This window comes from Pezoporus occidentalis, unplaced genomic scaffold (assembly GCF_034315485.1).
Source record: "Pezoporus occidentalis ecotype Australia unplaced genomic scaffold, CSIRO_AGI_Poc_V1 ctg211, whole genome shotgun sequence".
Lineage (NCBI taxonomy): Eukaryota > Metazoa > Chordata > Aves > Psittaciformes > Psittacidae > Pezoporus > Pezoporus occidentalis.
Genome location: NW_026913976.1, coordinates 1,711,853 through 1,738,477, shown reverse-complemented (window position 1 = coordinate 1,738,477; position 26,625 = coordinate 1,711,853). Strand labels below are relative to the sequence as shown.

At 37.7% G+C, this 26,625-nt stretch overlaps 2 protein-coding genes across 7 annotated transcripts in view; one reads left to right on the top strand and one right to left on the bottom strand.

The window, feature by feature from the left end:
• The window catches only part of FILIP1L (filamin A interacting protein 1 like), a 219,524-nt gene that overhangs the window by 4,082 nt on the left and 188,817 nt on the right, over nucleotides 1–26,625 (bottom strand). For 5 of the 6 annotated variants that reach the window (XM_062619555.1, XM_062619556.1, XM_062619559.1 and 2 more), the window contains 3 exons: nucleotides 17,176–19,927; nucleotides 5,503–5,687; nucleotides 2,743–4,219 (listed from right to left, as the gene is read on the bottom strand). In XM_062619555.1, coding sequence (XP_062475539.1) covers nucleotides 4,129–4,219; nucleotides 5,503–5,687; nucleotides 17,176–19,927 — 3,028 coding nt within the window. In that variant the 3' untranslated portion in view covers nucleotides 2,743–4,128. Of the gene's footprint in view, nucleotides 1–2,742; nucleotides 4,220–5,502; nucleotides 5,688–17,175; nucleotides 19,928–26,625 lie in introns of those variants that run through there. The other variant, XM_062619558.1, reaches the window with a different exon arrangement.
• Nucleotides 185–26,625, top strand: part of CMSS1 (cms1 ribosomal small subunit homolog) — a 254,951-nt gene continuing 228,510 nt past the window's right edge. Inside the window, exon 1 of the mRNA XM_062619568.1 lies at nucleotides 185–459. Within this exon, the coding sequence (XP_062475552.1) occupies nucleotides 399–459 (61 nt within the window). The 5' untranslated portion in view covers nucleotides 185–398. The remainder of the gene's footprint in view (nucleotides 460–26,625) is intronic.

The following is a 26,625-nucleotide window of genomic DNA, read 5'->3' as shown; positions in this document are numbered from 1 at the left end:
TGAATATTGTCTAGAACTAAGTAAAAACACATGGCACAACACTTGCTTATCGAGTTAAAGTAGTCATTGTTCAGTTATTTTATCTAATGACGTGTCTTGTATTTTGCATTAATAAATCATAAAACTGGTTGGTTGGTGTCGTTTCACCTTAATTCAGCACAAGAGTATCACGAGCTTAGGTCGCTGGTCCCAAGGGGAGGTGGTTCGTGCTAACCGATTACTTTCGGGATGCCACAAGCGTTCAAACGGGGTCACGGGGGTGCGGAAAGGGTTGCAGGGACGATTCCCCTGTCGGTGGTCCCGCCTTCCCGCCGGGCGGGCGGTGCCTGTGCGCAGGCGCGGTGTCCGCGCGCTGCTCCGCCTCCCGCTCCCCGCGTGGCGGTAGTAGCGGCTGCAGTATGGGGGACGCGCTGGACGAGTTGTGGTGGGATTCGCCGGCAGTGGCAGGCAGTAGTCCAGGTATTCCTCCTGGAGCTTGCTCCTCATGCTGGGCTAAGAACAGGCTTTCTGAGGGTCAGCCCCCTTCTGCCTGCCCCTCCTCATTCCTTTTCGTTGTTTGATTTTGTGGGGTTTATTTTTTTCCCTTCTCCTTCCTTTCCAATTCCCGCTTCCTCCAGAGTTCCGCCTTTCCTTTCTCCGCTTTTAATTTATTTCTCCTGGTTTTCCTCTCACCCGCTTTTTTTCTTCCCGTGGCTGCTTTTTTTCCCTGCTTGGTAGCGATGGCGGTTTTGCTCGTAAACAAAATCTCCGCATCCAGATGATGTCTAATCTCTGACCCTCAGACCCGGGATACTTACGGGATGAAGCGGCAAACAAAAATAACGTATACTTAAGTAACAGGAACCCACTCAACAAAAATACATTTAAGCGAATTTTAAAAGACGGGGATGCGGGGTAGAATGAAGAAAACCGCTTGCACTGAGTTCAGAACTCATTTGTCCTCTGCATTCATTTAGCTTCTAAATTGTGTTTTCTTCCAAACCAAGTTTCTTTGGTGAAAGGGTGTTGTATACTGCGTGTTGATTGCTGTTACCGATGTTAAGTTACTTAGTTCTAAAAGGCCTTTGGAGGGAAGAAGTAGCTGTGGTACTTGAAAAGCATCACCCATGTGCTCACTGGGGTGTTTTAACATCACCTTTGCCATGTGTTACTGTCAAAGGTCGTGAGTTAAACAGCTTTTCTCCAGCCACTGCTCTTTGGAGCATGGTACTATGGCTGATTTGTATCTTTGCCTGGTGATTATACTATCTGGCTCCTATATTTGGCTTTTTTTCAGAGTGTCTTAAAGCACTTTTCAGCCTGTGGTTGCATGTTGAGATTTACTGTGGAAAACTAGGTAATGGAATTTAGTGTGGTAGAGCAAGACAACTAAAATTAGTTTTAAGGCTTTATAGTGCCTTATTTTATTGATTAATTGATTGTTAATATGTTTTGGAGGTTTTTTTATTCAATATAATATTAAGAGTCCTGAATATCTTAAAAACCTGCACATTCTGCCAGCCAGAGGTTTCAAGCTGGGTGGTCAGTGTCAGTTGATTTTTATAATTTTGACAGCTTTCCTTTAGAAATGGGATACAAATTAGGACTGGGATGATAAACTTTTGACATGGTAGATAAACCAGCTGACTTTGAGATGAGGCTGTGTCTAATCCAGACCTGTATTAAAAGTGCTATATACACTTTACTCCAAGAACATTCTTTGAATGTTTTGAGAGTAGTGATTACAGGTGAGTGTTGTGCGGACCATGTACTCTCATCTATATATCCCACCTTTGTAAAGTTCTTGGCAGGTTCTTTATGTGGAGGCTGTTACTGTATTAAGTTGACACAAGCCGTGAGTAAAGTAAGAAGAACATCTGTAACTTTTATTTTGTGTAGCTATTTTTCATGTACAACAGATGTAAAATCAAAGGTTAATTTGTACCACATCTTATGCGTACTATAAAATCCTTTAAAATCAGTTGGCATAAAATAGGAAATCAGGGTTTACAATGTACAATAGAAGCAGCAATATGCAAAAATAATTGCCCATTAATGAGCACTTTTGACAGACTTGATCTTGATCAAGTTTATTTCTGTGCAACAAGAAGTTCCATAAAAAAAAAAAAAGTTTACTATCCAACTACTGCTGACCTATTTTAAAAAAGTATTTCTGCCGCAAGTGTAAGTACAAAGCAGGTACTGCTCTTTTGCCAAGTCCTTTAAGACTAGCCCTATAAGAAGTCCTGGCCAATGGAATAGTATTCCTAATAATTCAGCCCTCAAAAATGTCTTAGATTTTAGTAACTCATAGTTAGAAGAGGCTGCTTTTAAGATGAAGTGCATGAAAGATGTTCAGACTCACTCAAAGGGTATGAAAACATAAAATAGATATCCTTTTATATATATATAAGTAATCCTTAATTTGTTTTTAGCCAATCATTATTTTAGAATACATACTAAAGATTAAAGGTAGTTACTCTCACTTTGAGACATGTTTACCCTGCTGCATGTGTTTTGTAGATGTAAAAAAAACCCAACCCAAAACCCAACTGAAAAAAACCCTGAAAGGATTAGCCTTCTATTTACCTTGTCACCTGACACAAACTAAAGAACCTTGCCTAATAACTTCACCAGCAAACCTTCAACTTTGAGAGGAGATCTGTGGAGAGAGTGGTTAGGGATTATCTTCTACTTATCAGTGTTTAGTCTTACACATGTCCAAAGTCATTTAACTGCAGGGTTTCCTCCCCTCCCTCTTTCGGTTCATATCACAGCTATGTCCAGTCTTGAATGTGATTTTTATATTGCATTCAGAACTATAAGGGAGAGGTTAAGAAATACTAAGGAGATTGTGTGGTGTTGGTGAAAGACACCAACTTTTTTCCTCTTCTCTCCATGAACAGAAAGAGCACTTCTCACAGTACTGTCATTGTCTGTATCTTGCCCATAGCCAGCATGCCACATCTCCCAAGCAGTTTGAGGAGAGGGATGCACTTCTATTTTTCAGAACTTCTTCCAGTTTCCTCCTTTTATGTTACCACTCCTTGTCTTTCATTCTCCATACTTTCTGTGTCTTCCTTAATCCTGTAAGAGTGTAGTATCTTCATTTACCTGTTTAGGTTCTTAAGTAAAAGTCTGTGTCAGCTATGGCCCTCATAGGTAATTATGTCATCTCAAGACAGGAGCAAAAGACAGGGAAGCGCTTCTATGATAGCAGTATAAATAGGTGAGAAGTATAATATGGTACTATGGTGGATGATTTGACAGACTTGTGGAGTTGTTTGTGGGCTCTAAAGCAACAGATGCTATTGTGGGAATTAATTTCTTTTGCCAGAGGTTTTCTTTTCTTTCTGTAGACTGTCAGTAAAGGGTGCCAGATAGCGTCAATTTATAATATGTGATTTGCAGCTATTGGGTATCAGACTGTTCACTGTAGCATGTTCAGTGAGAGTTTGTTACTTGATCAAAGCTAAGATCTGTTGGCAGATGTGTGTATGGTTTGTATCTTTTTTTTTCTCTTTTTTGGCTCATCTATGAGTTACTGTCCCTTCTGATAAAACTTGTTCTTCTACTGAAGATCTCTCTGATAAGCATGCAAAGGCAACAGCTGCTGTTAGAAATTCGTGTTTCTTCACATTTACATACCCTCATTCTGCAAGCTGCATAACATACAATGGTGTGCTTCAATGAATTTTATTTGGATCTGAGCATACATGACACAGAGCCTTGAAGGTTTATAGTTACTTGCAGATTTAATGAATAAAACTCAAAGACTTTTCTTTTTAATATGGAGGAGTCATTCTTTAAATTTCTGCATTTTGACATGTGTCTTGTGTCAAAGGACACAAGCTGAAATACTTTTCAGTAGACTGTTCTTTTTAAACTGTTCCTTATTTCAGTACTCCTTGAGACTTTCTTGTGGAGTTGTTGAGGGAAGCCTAGTTTTCTATTGTGGTTCGCAAAGATAGTTATGCAGCAGCGCTAACATGTTGTACTGTCTTAGTAGTTAAATTAAACTTTTAGCTGTGAAATAAAAGGGAAAAATCGGATAACTGAATGTATCAAAATCTCTTCTTGCTTCAGCAAAAGGGTCGCAGTTCTGGCTATGGCACTGATATCACCACAAACTTTTGCTTTATTTAGGAATTAGGATTTGACAGTTCTTGAAGAAAGACCTATGTGAAAGGAATTTTCCCACAAATTATCAGTTGAGCCATTTAGACTGTTGGAATGCACTCTGTTAGGGGAAGAATAATGAGGAAGACATTAATAGCAGGGAAATAAATTGATTTTTATATTCCAAACCAGTAACTTATGTTAGTTGGTATTACAGGTTTCCTGAGGGGGGTTCCTTGCAGTAATTGTATCTTGTTATTTTTAACTTTCTAAAGTGGAACAGCAAGAAATTTTCTTGTCAGAGCAACAATTGCTATTTTTCAGAAAATTGGACACAGTGAACCTGGAGTCTCTTCTACTGTTCTGATTAGTTTTGTGTGATGGCTTAAAGGAAACTGAGTAAATTTAGAGTTTTTTAAGAAAGTTATGCTTTAAGAAAAGCAAAAGGCAAATTCTGCCATGGATGAACTAGAACTACTGAACTGCTTGTACAAAGAGTTAGTTTGGTTAATAAAAACCTTCATGAAGATTTATGCATATGGTTGTTACCTATTTTGCTTGAATGTAAGCAGTTGAAAGGAAGGGCGAAATTGTGGAGGAATGCAGGAACAAAACTGCACTTCTGTGTAAGTCGCAATTTACTGTTAAGCTTGACACAAATTTTGATAATTTCCAAAGTACTTTTTAAGTGAATTCAAGTATAAATACAATAGTCCAAATAAAATGGTTAACTTTACACAACTAGTACAGACAATATCCATGTCAATTCTTTTACCTATTTTTAAGTTAATATCTGCACAAATAGTAGTGGGTTAATCATATTAGTTACCTTATTGAGGAGAGAATTGTTCATTTTCACATCATGCTTTGAAAGTGATGCTTGGCACAACAAGGAACTCTGCATTTCTTAAAGTTCTGTGCAGTGTAAAAGAGCAGATTTTCCAATACCTCTCTTCATTCTGTCTTTACTACTGAACATAAGATATCCATACTAAAACAGTTCTTGACTAGACCAACTTTGAAAACAAAATAGCACCTCCTTCAACCCTTCTTGATTGACCATATGTTTTTACACATCTGCTGAGACAACATTAGCATTCTTGTTTGTGGAACATGTCAAAACTGAATTTATAGTAGAAACTTATTTGTGTCTCATGTGCTTCTCTACTATGAGGACCGCATTCTGGAATTACACCAAAAAAACAGGAGCAGAGCTTGGCCCTTGCAGAACCTTTGGCTCCTAAGAATTTGTATGTCTCTTGTAGTGTGATTGGTGACCACTGATGTGCTGATCATGTGGACAGTTTCAGACTTTTTCCTGATAGAATCATAGATAGAAACTACTGCTGAGATTCAGATTGCTTAAATCCATTTTAATGTCACAGATCATAGAAAATTATTTACCTTCTCCCTCCGCTTTGAAGGCATGTTTTAGACACAGTTCTTACAATGCGTAGCTTTCCAGAGTTGCTGTCTTGGAGTGGTTTGCTGAGATGTCCAACAGGAATTCTGACAGGTACTTTGGTTGTGCTTGTAGGCTTTGGTTTGGGGATCCGAGTTAGAGCTGAATGGCAGAACACATCAGTAATCTTGAAATAAACCAAGAAAATAAGTAATGCATTAGTGAGGAGAGACAAATTGTGTATTTAGCTCATCAGTGTCTTTTCCACTTTGTAAAACTAAACACTTTGCTCTTAGAACTGTTTGTCTTGAACTTCCTTTCCTTGGTAATGAGAATATAGCTTTGTATTTAATTTATCTATTTGATTGGTGAATATCAAAGAATCTGAATGGATTGAAATCCAGAGTATGTAAAAGAGGGGGTTTCATAAGTATTTACTGCTAGCTACTACCGAAGATGAGATACATAAATCCTTCCTGGGTCTGAATGCATATAACTAGTTTTATGTTTTGAGTTTCGGCATCAGGGCTTTGAAATTGAGTAAGGAAAAATGCGATGCAGTTTTCTTTGCCATATGTTCCTTGAAGATTTTACCTTTAGGTGGCAGCAAAGTTTTTCTTTTGAGCTGCATCCCAGTATTTTAACTATCACTGAACTGAAACTTGTCATTAATCGCTAAATAAAAAAACCAACATGCATTTTCATGTTAATCTTAAATTTATCACTCATTTGTCAGAATGCAAGGAACTAGAAAGTGTTTTGCTTTAATTACCAAAGGCACCATGTTAAGAAGGGGTTAATGTTGGAGGGGATAATTGTGTGCCTGCTATAGGGCTTTCCTTGAGTACTGAGTTGGAACAGTTTGCCTTCTGTGTGGTATGGCCTGGTAGATGAGGCACAGTGTTGAGAATAAAATTTTGGGTGGGCTACTCCTAGCAGTGCTACAGTCTGATGTAAATTTAAAAGATAATACAAAATATGCCTCAATTTTCTAACTATAAAAAGAATTAGATTGTCCATCATTTGCTAAGCATATTGAAATGAATATTTGCATATTCATGTAGCATATTGAATAGCATATTGAGGTAAAAATATTTGAAGTCTTGCATGCTAAAGTGTGATTGTATCTCTAAGAAAGAATTGTGGATTGTTTTGGTTTGTGTTTTCTGTTTGTTTTGGTGTTTTTGAGAAGTGTTCCAGTTCAGAAATTCCATAGGGTACAAGGGGGTTGGAGGATTCTGTCATAGTTGATTGAGTAGCAGTGTTAGTACTTCAAGAAGGTATTTGTAGGCCCAGATTTTTACAGGTGTTGTGCATCTAGCCGGTATTCAGGCTCTAAAGTCTTACTAAGTCACTGGGAAGTTAGGTGTGAAAATACTCCTGTGCTCTGGCCTGTAATTTTCCTCAGCTTCTACTTCATTAAAACCACCATTTACAGTATGGCCTTCTGAGCCTTCAAATTTCATGTCAGGCAAAATTTTCTTTTTGTGCTTCAAAATGCTGTTCTGTTTTGCAGTTTTGAATGATGGCATTGAATACATTTGAATTATTATTCCTCAGTGCTGAGAGTTGTGTTACAGCTGATGACTTTGCCAAGGTTTGGTCTGATTACATTGTTTATATTGCTCTCTTTTGTGTTACATTTGCTTATAGCTGCAGTAACTGAACTGGTGCAGCTGCTGGCTTAGACTTTAGGGTAACAGTTGTATTATAGGGCTCTTTTTCTATGCAGGTAAACAATAACAGTGTTACGTTTCTGTGCCAGGACAGCTAAACTTGCACTTCAGTGACTGCACCAATAGAATTGTATAGCTGTAACTTCGGTTGTCAGGGAGGGATTTAACAAACTGCCCATCTAGTTCTCTTTCTCCTCATTAAACATTTAAAAATTGGTTTATTTTTCATCATTCCTGATAAAAATTCTAGAGAGGAAAGGCTGAACAACTTTAAGGAAAACACTCACTGACACTTATTTTTTTAATTTAATTACATGTGTGGCTAGACCAAGGACTGAACTTTGTTTTTGAACTTGAAAAAGTGTGAATCTCAAGTATGAGTTGTAAAAAAGAACATTCTGGGTCAGTTGACTACATCAGTGCTTAAACTGCTGTAAGATATACCAGTAAAGAGGGAATGGCATTATGTGGGAATTGTCTGGAAAGCATTTGGAAGTAACTGCATAGAAATTTCTGCATTTAGTTGTATGTGTACTGAAAATTTCTGTGCTATTCTTTTAGTTCCTCCCCTGCTACTTAATCTAGAGGCATGTAAGCAAATACATTGGCTATAGCATGCATGTGTATTGGGATGTCCATTTTGTTTTTTTGGGTATACCTGAATGACTGAAAAAAGCCCTATATATGTATATTGGTGGTCTTTTTCAATATAATTTTAAACTTTTATCTATGTCTGGGAAGTCTGTGCGCACACCAAGAATATCTTCAAATGTATACATCCTTTCTGTTTTTTTTCCTTCAAGGTTTTCAGTCTCCCATTCTTTTTTTGACACTCACTTGTATTCTGAATTTGCTGTCTCTATGTGCTATTTAGTTATGGTTCCTTGAGTTCCCATCTGTAGGCCACTTTTTATATCTGTTCTCTTTCCAAGTGAAGAAGAGGAAATAAAACATGTTTATCCTTAAAAAACCAAGCTGAGCTGCCTTTCACGTTCTGGAGAGCCCTTGTATGTTCCTACCGGGGTTCTCTAGCAGCGCTAGAAACAAAATGTTGCCAAGGAGCTACCTAAATAGTCATGCAGTTTTCCTTTACTTAATATATCTAAACACAGTTAAGTAAATCTTGGCAAATAATTACTGCAGTAGCAATGACAACCAACCCCAAAGACGTTAAACTAGTCATATTTTTGAAATGAGAAGATTGTGGTATGGCTGTCTGGAAACACAATAGCATTGATTAGTTTAAGGTGTTGGACTTGGAAAAATATCGATGTTTTTGTCAGTAGTGCTTATGTTTGTGGAAATAAGTAATTAAAGCTCATTTTCAGGGCAAGTCATGACCTAAGAATCAAGAAGGGTGCAGTTTCATAAGGATCATTTAACTTCCTCAGTTTTAAATTAACTTCTGAAGTAGATGTCAATCACCTGTAATAAGAATTGGCAGGAGAAGGAATGAGAACTCATTCCCAGTGTCTGTGTTATTTTATAGTGAATAACAACAGGTACTTCAGGGACAGGGACAAATGCTCCACAGGTGACAGATGTGGAATTTTCACACATGACTGTGAAAATGGTCCTTCTTACTTTGAGTAAATCAGCTGTGCAAGCATGCTCTGAAATATCATGATATATATATTCCATACACGCTTCAGTTATTTTCCCCATGGGCACAGAGGTGGCTTATCTGTTAATCATATGGGCTGCCAGGTATTTTACCATGATACAGTGCTTGCTTTCTGAGGAGTGGCTAAGGCAAATGTGTGTGTTGATGGTGGTCAGGGGGAGAAAAATATGTCTGTTTATGTGCTGTTGAAGTAGAGCTGCCTTTGATCCTAATTTCTTTTTTAAGAAAATCTCTTTAAATCTGATGTGTGTTTTGCTTCCTGTTTGTACTGTGTTCATTTAAATAGGGAGGAGTACTTCTGCTGTAAGTTTTCTTATTTCATAGAATAGTTAGGGTTGGAAAGGACCTTAAGATCATCTAGTTCAAACCCCCCCCACCATGGGCAGGGACACCTCACACTAAACCTACCCAGGTGTAGGACCTTGCACTTGGCATGGTTAATTTACCTTGCTACAGTCAGTGTAGAAATTGATCTAGGAGAGAGAACTTTAGATAATGTTCTTTTTCACTGTTTAGATTTTTACTTTAAGGCCTATGAGTAATAGAGAGTATAATTTTCAACCTTAGTGAAAATGGCCAGGGGATGTTGCTGAAGACCCTTCACACAAAAGTCTAGTATCTGTATGTACAAGCCTGCCTCTTGTACATTTAAGTTTGTACCTGGATGATTGTCTGCAGTCAGAAAGTAAGCCAGGTCTGCAAGTAAGAATGAGTTAAGATTAAGCAATAAACCTGAATGTTCCCTTTGATCTCCAAACCAAACAGCTTTGGCTGAAATTTCAGGTTAGGCCTCAGCTGCACAGGGCATTCAGATATTTCTTTTTCTTTCACTAGGTCTTGGCATCTGTCTTCTAGGAATCCAGGGGAAAATTCTCAGTTGCTCTGCATTTCCTTTCATGCACCCTGCTTGTGGGCCTGACTATATGAAGATATGTAAGCAGGAGTGGTATAAATAATCTTTGTACTTACTAGCATTGGTAAGATCTTAGGCAGCGTATTGTCTGGCGTGGGGCATTGCATTGTCACACCAATATAAACAGCTCTGTAAAGGGAAAATGCTTTGTAATCTGTACAGTTGTAGTACTTCGGTTAAGTGGGAAAGCAATCGGGTTATTTTAAGCTGGAGAAAACAGAACTGAGGAAGAACATGATAATTGTCTTCTGATATGTGAAAGTCTGTTGCAGAGACAATAGTTTTCTAAGTCCAGTGGCAGGATAGGAAAGCGAGCACTGGATTACAATTTCAGCAAAGTAAATTTAGTTTAGAAATTAGCAAGACTCTTAATGGCAAGGATATTTCAACCCTGTTATAGATTCCTGGAGTAACTGTCACATTGTCATTGCAGAAGTTTTTTAGAACAGGATGAACTGGGCATTTGTTTGGAAAGGTTTAAGTAAAGTTGTAGTAAGGGAATAGCCTAGAAAATGTCCTGAGGTCCCTTCTAAGCTACATTTTCTGTGATTTGTACTCTTCTGCTGATACTTGGCCTATTACAGGACTGTTGATTTCAATAATATGGCCTATTTGATAGAAAAATATAAGATTAGAAATAATTTCCATGTATGTAACATGATTTGCACTCAGGTACCCGAATGTGTCACCATGATCTTATTTCCTGAACACAAAGTTTAAATTACTTCCTGGTAGTGGAGAAAAACAGCATGGTTGGGCAGAGTTGAAGGCAGGAGTTGTATTCCTGTTTACTAAAATTCTCTTATGTGCCTTCCTTTTCTTGGGGCATGTCTTCACTGGGAAATGTGATCTTTTAAACAGAAGATAGTTTAGAAATTGGTTTTTAATAGGTAAGAGACAAGATGCAGGGAAAGGTAAGGTTATGCTGTAGGTCAGCTCCGCTAGGACAAGGACAAGTGGGTGATCAATACGACCATGCAGTTGGCTGATTTCCTTGCTGCTAGGAGCAAGGAAGAACCTCGGGCACCATGTTGAGCAGCTAGAGTCCCCAAGAGAAGTAGTATGGCCTTTTTAAATACTAAACACACTCCAATATTAATTCTGTCCAGGAGAGGGTAGTGCTGGCACTTAAATATTTCTTCTGTTGCTTAACTGTTAAGTGTTTTTATATAATACATTATTTTACAAATCTACGTGAGATCGTTAATTCACTTGGTTTAAAGCTGTGCTGCCATTTGTTGAGTGAGATTCTTGGCAGCAGGTATTATTCTGTACAGATTGTGGGCAGATAGGAATATATGTGTTTGGGTATGCAGTTTTTAACTGTTTGGAACTGCACTCATACTTACACACACCTTTTAACACAAAAATATCTTCAGTATCAATATTGTATTTTCAAAAGGTTTGAATATATTTTTCTCATATTAGTAAATATATATGTTGAAGAAGCTTACAGGGGTAACCAGTTTGGGCTCAAATCTGTTCTGCATGGGAAAGGAAAAAAAAATCCTCTGCTTTTACCATCATGGCTTTTCTTCTGTCTGGGAACAGGCTGTTTTCCTCTATGAAGGCCACATAAAAGGTGTGTTAATGACAGTCTTTATATACATACATATATGTGTATATGTATATATATATATAAAAATTACATTTAAAAAAACCCTCTGTTTTGTCCAGCCCAGATTGGTGTGTCTAAAAGGATAATGGCCTTGAGTTTGAAGCAGTCAAGGTTCTAGTCACAATTGAAGCTGCCTTACTGTGATTCTGCACAAGTCAATTAACTTTTGTCCTAAAAGAGTGAGTTCTTCTTACTACCCCAGAAGGACATTAACGGGACAAATGAATGCTTGTTGTATATTTGGAGTGCTTTGTGATGTATTTGCATGCTAGGTTGTAAATCTTCAGGCAGTAGTGGTAACATCTAAGGTGATGGGACCAGGGCTTTGGCAGTGATTCCAGCATAAAGTGCTCATCCTTTTTGCTTGCCCTGTCAGTTATATAGCTCTTTTGTAGAACTTTAATGTGAATTAGATCCTGGTTTTGTGTTTTTCCTTTTTGTTTTTTTCTTTTCTCATAACAATTTGTGGAGTGTGGTGGTTTGTGTTTGGTGTTTTGCTTCGGGGTTTTGTGGGTTTCTTTGTTTGTTTTTTAATCCAGGTTTGTTTCTTGACCTGGTTCACGGTGCTGTCTTCCTGAGCAGCAATGACAGCATAACTAAAATGGCATCATTTTGGGCTATGAGATGTGGTAGAGGTAAGAAAGCGGAGGGACCTCCTTTTGTCCGTTCCTGTGATGTCAGGCCACTGCTTGACTAGTGGAGAGTCATTGATTAGAACAGGTCTTTCCTCTTGTCTTCAAAATCTGTATCCCAAGAGCACCTTGATCGGTGAATAGAGCTGGACAGTCATGTTTAGTTGGTAGCTCTGATATTTGAGACTTTCTGGGTGCCCGCAGTATGGTGGGTCGCTGCGTGACGTGGTAGCAGAGAGAATTCAGCACATCTTGGGGCCACTGACTGGAGGTTCGTGAAAACACTTCATGCTTCTAAAATTTTCAAGGTTGGTCTTTTTTCTAAGCAATTTCCCGCTTACAGTACTTGGTATTAATTTTAAAATGTCTTTATACACCCACTTGTGCTGTACTTGAACCATAAGATCTTTTTCTGTAGTGTTTCTTGGTAATGTTTTGGTAGTCTTTGCTTAAGCCTGGAGGCGAGGCAGTTGTCCGTTTTAGTTTTGCCTGTCTCAAGATCTGTTTTCTAGGGACAAAGTCATCCTGCAGATGGTTACTCCATTTCTATCACCTAACCCCGCATCATCCATTCAATTTTAATCAAAAAGTAGTGCTGTACAACTCTGTTTCTGATTATTTTTTTTTCCCAGTGTGGGGAACACAACTCCTTAAGCCTCACAAGAGACGTTTACATACAGATCTTTTTTCTTATTACAGCTTTACATTTTGTCCCCAGACACCCTATTATCTGCTGTGCTTTGAATCACGAAGATTAGCTGGCTGCTTCTGTAGTTTTGTCGGTTCCATTTCTTAATTAGCTACCCGAGGGAGGCTTTGTTTTTTTACTAAGTTGAAGAATGGGCTCTTTGCTCTCAGAATATAACTATTGCTTATTCTTTTTTTTTTTTTTTTCCACTCCTTTTCCTACCCTCTCCTCATCCATCCTCCCTATAAGGACAAAAATTGCAAATATTTCTTCTGAAATATTTAATTATAGTAAAAGAATGACTTAAAAAATGCTGATTACCAGACTGTTTGAGCTGCCCTTGCTCACTCACTGAAATAAAACTGAAAAGCTGAAGGGAAGTTGATAACTGCTGCCATTTTTTATCAGTTACTTCTCCCTTTCTAAAAGGCAGATTTTAGACTTCAGAGGACATGGTTGCTAAGAGTTTTGGAAAAGAGAAGTGTTGGTATTATGATCTGCTGAAAGCTGCTTTTATGCTCTCTTTCACAGTTTAATCCCTTTGATATATGCTGTTTGCTTTGTGACCATATTTCCCTTTAACATTTAAGTGGTTCATTACATATTGTCAAATTTTTGGCTTTTGGGCAAATGCTAAAAACAAGTATCTCAGCCTTCAAATTAGCAGCAATACTTACCATTTATGGAATGCTTGAAATTCCTAAAAACCCTGCCTTATTTGGTTGAATTCTTACGTGATTATACTTAATTTTTTTTTTGTTGATTTTGTTTTTTTTTTGTGTGTGTGGGTGTTTGTTTTTTTTTTTTTTTTTTTTTGTGTGTTTTTGTTTTTTTTTCCCAGAGTGTTTAAATCAATTTGCAGAAAACTAATTTAATTTTCTCTTGCTCTGCTCTTTGCTCTTTGTCTGCCAAGGAAGTAGGTGAGTATTTCCAGTCAGCAAAATGGAAATAATCTGAAATATGGAGCAATGGCATGAACACTTGAGATTAATTTGTAAATTGGTAATTTGAGTCCTTAAAATACACTTCCTATTTGTTATTTTATTATAAGATTACAGCTAACTTTTCTGTTCTAGTAGTTAAGTTTATGCTCTCAACTAATATATCCAGGTGTTTCTCTCTGCTTTGTGCTTTGAAATAAATCTTGGAATTGGAATAGGGTGAACCTGTTTTATTCTGCAAACCTCATTTTCAGGCAAAGTAACTATTTGATTTTTAATCTGTTGAAATGAATGACAAAAACTACACTGTGAAGTCAGTTAAGATCTACACACAAATAGTTTCGTCAGCAGGGCAATGTAACCATCCCTTAAGTTTTTTTAGGAAATAGCAAGTTCATTTACAAGCAGCATTGATGCTTCTTACTGAGGAGTTAATGGTAATGAGTTGCTGCTTCCTTTGTCTTTTGTTAATTGAACTGTTACTGGTAAACCATCATGAGTGTAAGAATTAGGACAGCAACAGAAGTACTGTCCTGTTTAATAATTAAACTTCTTAGTGGTGTGAACTCTCACCTAGGTTTTGTATTCAAAACTTAGCTTTAAACTCTGAATGTCCTTATTCAGATAGCTTGGTAGTTGTCCAAAGGACTAAGCGTCCTCATTTGTGCTTTTCTTTTATAAGATGTTGTAATAGATGGCCAAGTGGTTAATGATCAACACATTTCTGTGTATTTTGGACCACAGGTATGAAATGAAGTGTGGGTTTTTTTTTGTTTTGTTTCCTTTTTTTTTTTCTTTTTCTACAGGATTTTTAAGTCCAACTGAAGAAAGTATTAGTGCTCCTGGAGGACAAGTCTTAATCCCTTAATTTCTGGAGGATCTGGTGTCTGTTAGTACACTGACCAATTGCGTATTTCAGACACAGTTATTCAGTACCATGCTTGTAATGTGTCCCTGCAGAGACCTTGGGTATGGATCAACAGGATATACAGTATACCACATTCTAGGAGTGCAGAGAACATGTTTTGAATGGACTGCTTTTTTATTTTGAATGAGTTCTGCTGTTAAGAATGTGTAACTTAAATGTAGTTAAATATTTTGTTTGTATAATTAACACACTTTAAAAATGGTTATAATCTTGACTTGCTTGAGTGCTGGCAGCTGTCTTGATCAATGACTTTTGCTGAAGTTGGTGGGAGCCAAACTTTGGATTGCAGGGTAGCAGTAGGTACTTCTCACCCAGACCTTAGTCAGATCTCACTTTTGCAGTCATTTCATTGGAGATAAAGCAGGCCAAAACAGATAGGAAAGACCTCATATGAAGCCAAGTAGCTTCAGGAGATACTGTCTCAGGTTATGCATCAGGTTATGCAGTGCTGTTCAGCCTGGAGAAGAGAAGGCTGCGTGGAGACCTCATAGCAGCCTTCCCATATCTGAAGGGGACCTGTAGGGATGCTGGGGAGGGACTCTTCATTAGGGACTGTAGTGATAGGACAAGGGGTAATGGGTTAAAACTTAAACAGGGGAAGTTTAGATTGGATATAAGGAGGAAATTCTTTCCTGTTAGGGTGGTGAGGCACTGGAACGAGTTGTCCAGGGAGGTTGTGAATGCTCCATCCCTGGTGGTGTTCAAGACCAGGTTGGACGAGGCCTTGGATGATACGGTTTACTGCGAGGTGTCCCTGCCCATGGCAGGGGGGTTGGAACTTGATGATCTTAGGGTCCTTTCCAACCCTAACGATTCTATGATCCTATGCATGATGTTAAGCATTTTGTGTTTAAAATTGCTACTGCTTAACTGTAATACATTTGTTATGTCCATTTCTGCCACAAATTTCTACAAATTTCTGCCCCCCATTGTTAATTTGACTGAAGTGTGTATGGGTATTGATCTTTGCTTTTCAATAGAAACCATTCCTTCTAAAACAAGTTATTACATATAGTTGTAATAATTTAGATTCCTGTCCATCAAAAGGACTTGTAAAGTCCCCTTGTTATGTGAATGCGTGTGCCAAAGGCCTTTGCTGAATCAGTTGCTATGTTATACTGCAGAATTATTTTTTTTTCTCTAGGTAATGTAACCAGCAGAATGATAAAGGTTTAGTGAGTAGGGACTCTCTGCTTACTTGCAGACTTCCTTGTTGGTAAGGAGATTGATCTGTTACAAAAGGTATCTCCTGTCCCCTCCTCCCAGCATCTGTTATAAAAGGTATCTCCTGTCCCTTCCTCCCAGCATAAGTTCCATAGGCATTTCACTTTTTAGAATAAGGAGCAACCTTTCCAATTTACATTTGCAGTTTACAGCTTTTGAGAAAGACATTTAAAGTGCATTCCGGGTCTTGTGGGCTGATTCGCATTCAGTGTGAAGTTGTTCCACTATTAGCAGTATTTTCAGTGAGGCCGGAATTGACTGCTTGGCATGTGTGTAAAGGGTGGAATTGCTTACATTTCTGTCCTTTCCTTAAGGCACTAATACTCCATCATTAAAATACCTTAACCTGTTTTGTCCATTCTGAATGGTGCTCCTATTCACCCTAGTCCTAGAAGCCTATATGTTTGGAGAGTTGGTTTAGTACTGCTTCTTAGCACTCCTGTCAAACTTTCTCTGCCTGTTATTTGAAAAACATGAAGATATGCCATAGTTTGCTAATCTTGTTTCTTCTTCAGGGTACCTGTGTGATTGTATTGTATGTTAAACTGGTGGCTGGGAGCTTGGATAAAATTTGAGTATTATGTGTGAATACATTCTTCTGAGTTATCATTTAGCAATGTAAGTGTTGCCGTTTATTGTTTTACAGCGTACGTAGGTGATAGCAGTTTTTCTGTTGTATTGGAAAAAACTCTGCCTTGTTTGGGAAGAATAATTTAGTGATATAAGCTTCTGAACTTGGTTCACTTACAAGAAAGTTTTACAAGAAAGTTAAGAAAGAGTTTTAACTGAACAGTGTAAAAAAGATGGGGAGAAGAAGTGATGGTTGTGCTCTGGAACATACTGTATATGCATCATAAATTTGTAATAAGATACAATACTTAATATTTTGAGTGTGTGATGTACTGATGATCATCTGAAATGAGAAGGCTATAAGGAGTTAGGAAATAACAGGGAAGATAATGAATCAAGTCTTATCTGAAGTTAGCAGGCAAAATTATGACAATTAAAATTCTACCATACATGCAAAAAAAACCCCCACAACACCATACATAACAAACAAAAATATTCTGCAAACAATGATAAAAGAAACCAATTATTTACTGTTTTTGTAATGTTAAAATACTTCACCGAGGTAAGTTGCAGTTAAAAGTAATGTGAGTAATTTTGAAAATGGAAATACATGAAGATGCATTTATACAAGTGCAAGACTAAATATTTTACATAACTGTATTTCAATGAGAAGATACACAGTAAGTGCACACTAAGCAGGCAAAACTTAAAGTTAGTTCCATATGCTGTTGTATAGTTCATGCACAGATCTCTCCCAAAGTAAAGAGGCTGTTCCAAATAATTCTTGCTGGGATGAAAAACAAGATGGGTTGCTGGTAAGGGTGTCAGCGTGGATGGGGGTCAGTTATAGACATTACTTACTGTAATTTGTGATTGCCGTGGGAGAGGAGTGGCTGTTGGCGTGATAGTAATACTGCTGGTGATTTTGTTGGTGGACTTACTGGGTAGGCCATTAGCTAATGCTGGAGTTCTGTTGTCTTGCACTGGATTACAAGGGCTGATAGGCTTGGAATTGTTGAGAGCTTGGACATAAGGACTTCCTAAATGGATGTGGATTTTGTTATCCTCAGTAGTTATTACACTTGATCCTGTACTGTTAGATCTCTGAAACTGCCATGATGACTGCCTGTCTGGGGATACTCTAAAAATGGTGTGCTTGGCTCCCATTTCGAAAGGCTCCAAGGAGAGTATTTGTTCCTGAGAACTTGAACTTGGTAAAGCCAAAGGAGACATTGTTCTCTCAGGAGTTAAAGAACCACATGATTCAGGAGTTTGAGATCTTGCAAAAGTAGCCATAGTAATAGGAGAAATTACTTGCTCTGGGCACATGTAATCTTCTGCTGCTTTTGATTTTACAGGTGTTAAGGAGGTGTTTTGAATAATGGTTATTCTTTGCTTTGGAGTGCCACAGTTGGGTATAACTGCTGTGCTTGTGTAGGAGTGAGGACTTTCAGAAGTAGGACTAGTTATTTCAAGTGTTGCTGTGTTCTGTCCATGATCTGGAGTTACCTTTATATGAAGAGGTTGGCCTGGTGTATGGCTTAGCACTAGGTCTCCAGACTGTGCACAGTTTCCATTTTGTTTGGTATAAATCTTTCCATTTTGAGGATGACTCTCTTTGGGCTTCATCCAAGGTATCCACAATTTTTTGTTCATGGCATTTGCAATGGATGAGTTGCTTTTGAAAGACACTGTTTGTTCTTCCTCATTGTTGTCTTTATCTTCATTATCGTTGTCTTCTTGCAGCTGCTCATTTATGACTGTTCTCTCTAAAGGCATGAGGGTTTTGTAATCAGGTGGTTCATTGTGTGCTGGATCAGTCTGGACTTCTTTAGAAAAAAGTTGCAAGTCTGATGTTCTCCTTCCATTGAGACTGGTCTTGAAGTTGTTGCTGAAGCATCTGTACCTCTCCAATTCTTTTGTGAGGCTTTCAATTTCTTTTGCTAACTCCCTGTTCTTGTGTTCTTGCTGGAGGAGTTTCTTCTGTAAGACTGTATGATCACCTCGGAGGTGACAGATTAGGTCTTCTGTTGCCATGTATTCATGAATTTTTTCTTTCAGTGCATCTACTTCTCTGGAAAGATGACTTGATTTAGCTTCCTCCTCTTTGAGCTTCTTAAAAAGGCGCTGCTCTTGATTGGACTCTGCCTTTTCTGTTAATTTATATCTAGCCATTTCCATTTTCACAGCCTCCAGCTCTTCTGATAGGAGCTTGGCTCTGTCTCGTTCATTGACGTATCTTCGTTCAAGAGATTCAAACTCATCTTCAGTTTTCATAAGATCATCTTCTATGGCCTTCATTTCTTGCAGCTTCTGCTTAAGCCTCTCAACTTCTTGAGAAAGATCTTTGATTTTGTTGTTTTCCTGCTGCAAGGAGGTGCTGGATTTGGTACTCTCCTTATGTTTATTTTTAAGTTCTTTTTCAACACCTTCCAATGACTGAAGTCTTTTTCTTAGAATATTCACTTTAGAAACAAGATCACTTCCTTTCTCCTCTTCAGCTTTCAGTTTGTTTTTCAGTTCATCTCTTTCTTTTATAACACTGGACACTTTTTCCTCTGCATCAGATTTTGATTTCAGTGCTTTTTTACTTTCCTCGATTAGTTTTTCTGTAACTGACATCACTTTATTTTGTTCCACCTGAAGCTGAGAAGTTGTGGCTTGCAGCTTTTCTTCTGTTTGCTTTATTTTTTCACCCATAGTTTTTCTTTCATCCACAAGCATCACTGTTAGACTCTTCAGCTTTGTTAAATCTTCTTTAAGTGTAAACTCAGTTTTTTCTAACTTACTTTCAGTTGCTTCAAGCTCACCAACTCTAGCTTTTAAGCCATCCAGCTCATGGGACAGCTGCTTCGTTAACATCTTTTCTCTCTCTAGGTTGCATTTCAGGGAGTAACATTCCTGTTTATTCTTGTTGAAAGCATCTTCTAATTTCTCCAGCTCCATAATTCTTTTGTTAAGTTTGCCAACTTCCCCTTTAAGGTTCTTGCTCTGTGATGCTTCTTTTTCTAACTTTCTATTAAGTTCTCTGCACTGATCTTCCATTTTTATGAGCTCTTCATCTTTTCCTTCCATCTCCAGCAGTTGTTTCCGTAGTTCTTCTACTTCAGTCATAAGCATGGAGTTCCCATACTCCCCCTTATTTATCTTATCCCTTAGGTCTTGCAGTTCTTCTTCTGCTTTTCGTAAAGATTTATTGGTCTCTTCCAGGTCATCAATTTGTCGGCTGAGAGCAGTTAGTTTTAACTGCAGCTGACGATTCTGACTGTCTTCATTGGTTAGTTTGGCCATCATTGCTTCTTGGTCTTGGGAAATCTTACTGCTTTGGGCTTGAAGTTCAGCCTTCAGCCTACTGGCTCTTTGTTCTTCTTCTTGAACTTTGGCTTCAGCAAATGACAGCTTCTCATGTGCTTCTTCTGCAGAAGTGGTTAATTCTTGAATTTTTTGACTTTGTTGATTCAACTGCTCAGTGAGTCTTTGCTGTTCATCCACCACCATTAAAGTAAAGGATTTCAGTTTAGTCAGTTCTTCTTTCAGTTTAGCTATTTTCTGCTTGTCTTCCTTCTCTCTTTTTGCCTGATATGCTGCTTCTTGTTCAAGAAGCTTTTTCAATCTGTGGGAGGAAATAATATTGTATTTTGTAGCCATTTTAATGGGCATTTAAAAACACACTTGAAATATTATGACATTTCTTCCAGATGTGCATGAACATCCACTTGAACTTGTAACTACAAGCAGACCTCTCATTGTAGGATCATGGGAAAGTGTTCGCAGGCCTTACTTTCTATTCAGAAGTTCTGTTGTAATGGACACTTCAGTGTGATCACTTAGACTTAACAACTTCAATAATTATACATCTTTGTTTATGTTTTAAGCTTTTGACAGGTATCAATGGAACAAAATTTATTGGTATTCTGCTCTGGAACAATATGGATCTTGGCTGTTGGCTGAGGCTAGGTATGTGCATGCAGGTGTTTTATTTAAGAAATGTGATTATCGTAGTGGGTAAGAAATTAAATCAGTGCAGCCCTTAAGGGCAGGTATAATTTACAGCATCATAAACCTCCTAATAACTTCAAGTTGCTTATAAACCATCCTGATGTTTTATGATTAAACCTTATGGATGTTAAAGTATGTGAAGGAAATGTAGCCACACCAGGCAGTTAGTCAGGCTGCCTGGTATCAATTTCTAAGCAGTACATCAGAGCAAAACTGCAGATAAGTCAGTTCTCAGTAGAAATGCAGGCCTTGTGGCCTTGTATCACACACACAGATGCACTCAGCAGATAAACAGGTATTCAGGTTATGCCTTTTGAACTTGAGAAAGCCCAAATGTCTTGCTGTCTGTTAGGCTTGGATTCAGTCCTATATCCAAAACTTGCAGATGCACCTGGGTGCAGCCCTGCTTGTACGTGATGCTTGAAGGTTTTTGTAATGGTTTTCCAAAATTAGTTATACAAGTTTATATTAGTACTCAGTCTTACCCAAGATGCAACATACTTAATTTGTTAGTACCTCAAATTAAAGAACCTCAAAGGTTCTTTTACAGCCTTTTCTTTCTCGGGGAGATGCTTGTGGAATTGGTCTGAGGTATGATTAGGTTTGGCAAGTATGTTTGCCTCCTTTCAATTAGATTATGCCCACCTAAATGTATATTCTGGTATTAAAGACACATCTGAAAAGCCTAGGTTGAAGTAATGAAGTATTAGAATTTTTATGTTTCACTGTTGTACGTATGTATCCAGTTGTATGTAGATTGCATGAGGGAACTCTTGCATCTCAGGACTGTACTTGCACAAAATTACTGGTTCAGTGCTCATTAGCTGAGGACCCCTTGCCTTTTTTTTTTCTTTTTTAGAGTTTTTTTTTCCTCCTGAAATACAATGACTCTCTATAAGTTGCTGCTTGAACATACGATTCCTGTTCCGTATTTGTCTCTGGTCACTGTTGTGATGCCCTTGTCCAAGTGGTGCGTCTTTGCAGCTTCCCACTTACAAGTTCCTATTACAGCCATCCTTTTAGATCAGGAAGTGCTTAGATAGCGGCCTCCTTTGCACAGCTCTTCATTAGCTGTTGACTGACCGAAGGCTTGTGTTTCTGGGCATTTAAGAGGCTGCCTCAGCAGCATACCCGTTGGCAGCATTGTACTTTTCCTGCAAGGAGAGAGGAAGTCCCTGCCATTATACATTATACAACAGCCCATCAGACTTGTCTGATTTAACGATGGTGTTGTATAGAAGTCTGCGACTACAAAATTTCTTACATCATCTTTTACCTTTCCCACTGTTTTTATTTTAGTGCTTAAGTTGCACTATATTGAATGTAATAAAATGCTTTATATGAAAAATTGACATAATGGAAAGTAGCAATAAACAGAGTTGATATCAAAGACTTAAAGCAGCCCCACATTCTTTACAACAGTCAGTTAACATAATGGGGAAAACAGATGTGAAATAATAGAAGTGGAGAAGTTTGCGAAATGAGCTTGAAGGAATGCTGCTGGTTGACAGAACAATAATTGGGGAGAAGACTGCACTGTCTTCAAAGGCTGCTTTTTTACTGTGTTTTTGGCACATGAACTTTTATCTGCTTTTCAGGGCTACTTTCAGTTTGAGTTCTCTTTAGTGTAAAAATCTCTCTTCCCTCCCCACCCTTGTCTCTAAATGCTTGAGTAGTGAAGTTCAGTTGATGATTTACTGTTGCCATAGATATAAAACCATAACAGAAACATAACTAACAATTTCATTTGGAATGAACTCGTTTTTTTTGTGTGCATGAAGCTAAGACATATTAATACTGTTAAAATAGACTTGGGCTTATTAGCATTTATTTGTTTTAGCTTACTTCACTATCATTTAATTTTGTAACACAAACTTAACTGAGTATTTTAATACCTAAATTAATCAGTATTTTACCTAATACTTCCGTGTTAATTAGATTATGTGTCTCTGGCCAAATGAAACTGTAATGCTCCAGTGACTGGTGTCCCTTAAATTGCTTTAGAAAGAAAACTTTTAGACTGAATAGTAAACTTCATCATCGGGTTGCTGGATACTTTTTTTATGATGCAAATAAGATAATTGTGCATAAAGTTGACAAATGTTTTGAGTGAATAATCCCAACAGCCCTTCCAGTGAGCATCAGTGTATGTACAATATTTTTTTCTGTCTTCTCTTCTATAATTTCATTTCTCAGGCTATCTCTAATGCTTAAGGCTTCCTTCAGCAAAGCACTTGAGGTTCCAGCCCAACCTGTGTGCTTGATTGAGGTAGTTTAACCCAATTTCTGATCAAGTCTGTGTTGCAAGGGTTATTTAAATTCAAGTGCCTAAACTATTGGTATCTGACCTGTTTCATTGTATAAACTGAGAAGGATTTTCAAGAGATTCTGTTTGTTTGGTCACGCGAGAAGAGTTTAGGGTGTTTGAAAATGTTTCCTTCAATCAAAAGAAAAAATACAGTTTTATGATTAAAACAGAAGTGCCAGCACATACTTCTAGAGATGTTTCTTTAAACCCAAAAAACTTACATATAATATCACTCCACTGAAGTCAAGTTATGGAGCATAGTGCAGAAGCTGTGAGTTAAAGGATTTTAATGTGCTTCTAAAATGAAAAAAGTAATGTATTAAGCATTTTTTTTTAGTTTTTTTTTTTTTAGTATATTGTGTAGTGAAATTTTTGCACTTACTTTGGTAACTGTATGCTTATTCATGTATTCCTATACAGAAAATGCCCTCAAGAGTACTGAATAGATAATGATTTATTGGACAGAGTTGAGATTGGCATTGTAAGAAGTCAACTGGAGTCCATTAATATTTGCAGAAGAATTTTTCTTTGGCTGTTGAATTTCTGTTTCATGGTTCAGTAGGCCATGCAAGTGCATCTGTACACATGTGCTTAGGAAGGGAAAGGACCCTAAAATGTTTGGGAGTTTTGGTGGTGTGGGTCTCTGTTCTTTTTTAATTCATCGCCTGGTTTTGGTCAGCTATTTTAGGGGAACCTGAGTTGTGCAGGTCGGGGCTTGATTACGTATATCATTTGAAATAAGGCAAATCACATCTTTAATTGAAAAAGTGCTGTAACTGTGGCATTTTGTGACATTTTACATACTTCTGTGACAGATAAAAATACTTTTTGTTAACTTCATCCAAAAAGCTCTCTTTCTGAAGAAGAATATCCAGAGTATTTGAGAGACCAATTTTGCCAAATATATGTAAAGGTCAAAAAAAGTTGTCAAAAAAAAAAAAAAAAAGGAACAGGCACTCCCATATCCAATAAAATATTTTTATTGTTTTTGTTTTCAGTTGAATTTCATGATCATGTAATTTCATATTAGGCAAAGATAGGTATATCATTTACTCAAAGCTTTCACAGGTAATTCCAAGCAGTTGACTTCATAGGACTACAAGAACTCTTTCTGAATCCAGGCCAGCAAAACCAGGCATTGGGAATTGTTTACATAGAATCATAGAATAGTTAGGGTTGGAAAGGACCTCAAGATCATCTAGTTCCGACCCCCCTGCCCTGAGCAGGGACACTCACACTATATACCATATCACCCAAGGCTCTGTCCAACCTGGACTTGAACACCACCAAGGATGGAGCATTCACAGCTTCCCTGGGCAACCTATTCCAGTGCCTCACCACCCTCACAGTAAAGAACTTCCTCCTTATAACCAATCTAAACTTCCCCTGTTTAAGTTTTAACCCATTACCCCTTGTCCTATCACTACAGTCCCTAATGAAGAGTCCCTCCCCAGCATTTTTATAGGCCTCCTTCAGATACTTGGAAGGCTGCTATGAGTTTTCTCTTCTCTAGCTTCAACAGCCCCAACTTTCTCAGCCCGTCTTCATACGGGAGGTGCTCCAGTCCCCTGATCATCCTTGTGGTCCTCCTCTAGACTTGTTCCAACAGTTCCATGTCCTTTTTGTGTTGAGGACATAAGAACTGTACACAATACTCCAAGTGAGGCCTCAAATCTAACATTCATGTTTTTATGAATATGACTGTTAGGTAGTTATGCAGAGTCAGGGTAGTGTCTTACTACTTTTTCTTCAGAACTTCTTTTATAAATTACTGCTTTTTTAGTGGCTTACTGCCATGATGGTTTGCAATACCAGTTGCCTGCCTTTTTACCTTTTTATGTCTTTAACGGCACTGTATTGGTTGGCTCTCCTCTGTTCATCGTAATCACTTTCCTTAGCATGGGTACGATAGCTTCTTAGTGTTAATCCCATGCATTCAACTGTACTTTCTTGCTTTACAGTAGTTTTGGGTTTTTGCTTTTGTTTTTTTTGGGGTTGTTTTTTTTTTGTTTTGTTTTGTCTTGTCTTGTGGTGGGTTTTTTTGTTTTGTTTTGTTTTTGCCCCCCACCCCACCCCGCATGTGTGTATAGCTTTGGCTACACTGCATTATGTTTAGCAACATAATGACAGTGTGTTCTCTACAAGATATGGGGACTCCTAAAACGGTTCATTGTCTTGATGTCATGTGATATCATTTTGTCTTTAACTGTAGTTTTTTGCTGTTATGGGGGGGACCTGTATTACATCAATGCTGTTTATGTTTTTAGAGCAATCTAAGGGGATGGCTTTTCCTTCCTGAGTATCAGGGAAACCTAAGAAAGCACGAGACCCTTATTTTATAATGCTTTGAGTTTGTTCTAGAATGAATCATTACTCTGAGAGGATAAAACCAATACTTTATTTTTTTCTTTAAGCAATCTTGTAATGATGGCTTTAGAAGAGCCTGTTGATGCAAGTGAAATAGGTGTTGGTTTATAAAGGTGTACTTTAAACATTCCTGTCACTGAAGTATTGAGGAGATTTTAATATGTACCTTATTTTTATCAGATCTTTATTTTTATCAGATTATTCTGCAGAAATGATGGAGACTGTGAATGTGTTGTTGGTTTGTTTGTTGTTTTGTTTTTTTTTTTTAATCATAAAGATATTTTTATCTAGCTTGTGCTCTTCACCCTTTTCCAGGTAAAAGATGTAGCTTACTAGAGGTTCTACATGTTGTAACATGGGGGAGATTTTCTTCTAAAAGTTTTGAACACGTACTTGAATTTCCCCCTGTACAATGCAAATAAAAGCACTTAACCTGAAAGCTTTTAAATGTAGATGAAGTCATGCCTCTTACTCCTAGGCGTTTTTCTCAGTTAGCAATAAGCCATGGCCTGGCCTTTAATAAGAGAAGAAACTTGCTTCATCATTTCTGGTGAGTCTTGCAAACAGTTGTAATTTTTGACAGCAATGCAGTTAAATATTTGGTTTTGTAAGACAGCCAGTCTGTCTGTGCCTTCCACAGTTTATTGCAACAAAATTTGGGTTTGTTAAAATGGGTTTCTTGGGGTGGCTGTGCATTTTATTCTTTTTCATTTTTCCTTTGCCTACAATTCTGCTTATAGATGTGTAGTTTTTATGAAGACATACGTTATAGCTACTTTTATGGGTCTCTTATCTTTATTAATGCTTCTTTTTTCTCCTTGTCACAAAGAAAATCAAAAGCCTTTGAAATTACAGCAGCAACAGCATACCATAGGTATTGTGTAATCTATTGCCTTTATCTGAATCAGTCAGCACTTCCCAACAGAATGCAAACACTTACTTTAAAATGCATTTTCCAGTGTGTTTTTGCATACGTATATTTTAATTCATTACTTTATACTAGGATGTGCACCTCCACAAAGGGTGTCTCAACTGCAAGAGACTGTGCGTAAGGCAATTTCCTGATAAGGAAATTTGTTTTATGAAATGAGAACTTACATGGAGGAGGATGCGAGTTCTGCTTATTACTCTACAGGCTGCCAAAGAATAATTGTTTTATCTGGTGCTTAAAATGCTGACTTGCTTTACAAGTCTTAATAGAAGTCATAGGTGATGAATGGTGTTGCCAGTTCTGGGTTTACAGGCAAAATTTCAAATGGATAACCAGATGTATTTAGCTGTGATGCTGAGTAAACATATGCAGATAATAACAGTCTTTTAAAAATTAATTAATCTGGAGCAGTAATGTTGTTTGTGATCATGATTTCACAACTACTAAACTGCTGAAAATTCTTCCTGGCAATATAGGGATGGATATTGGCAGTCATAAATGTTTCAAAATCCTGTGTAGATTTGGTGACAGTAAATGGCATGAGAAATTTTTAACAAATTTATGTTGGTTGGTATAATATCTAAGGCTGGATTAACGTTCACCTAGAGTTGCCCTAATTTTAGTTCAGTACTAGAATTCAGTATTATTTTACCATGAAACCTCAGTTTAAGAGTATAAAATTCAGACTTGTATTATATAGGTCAGG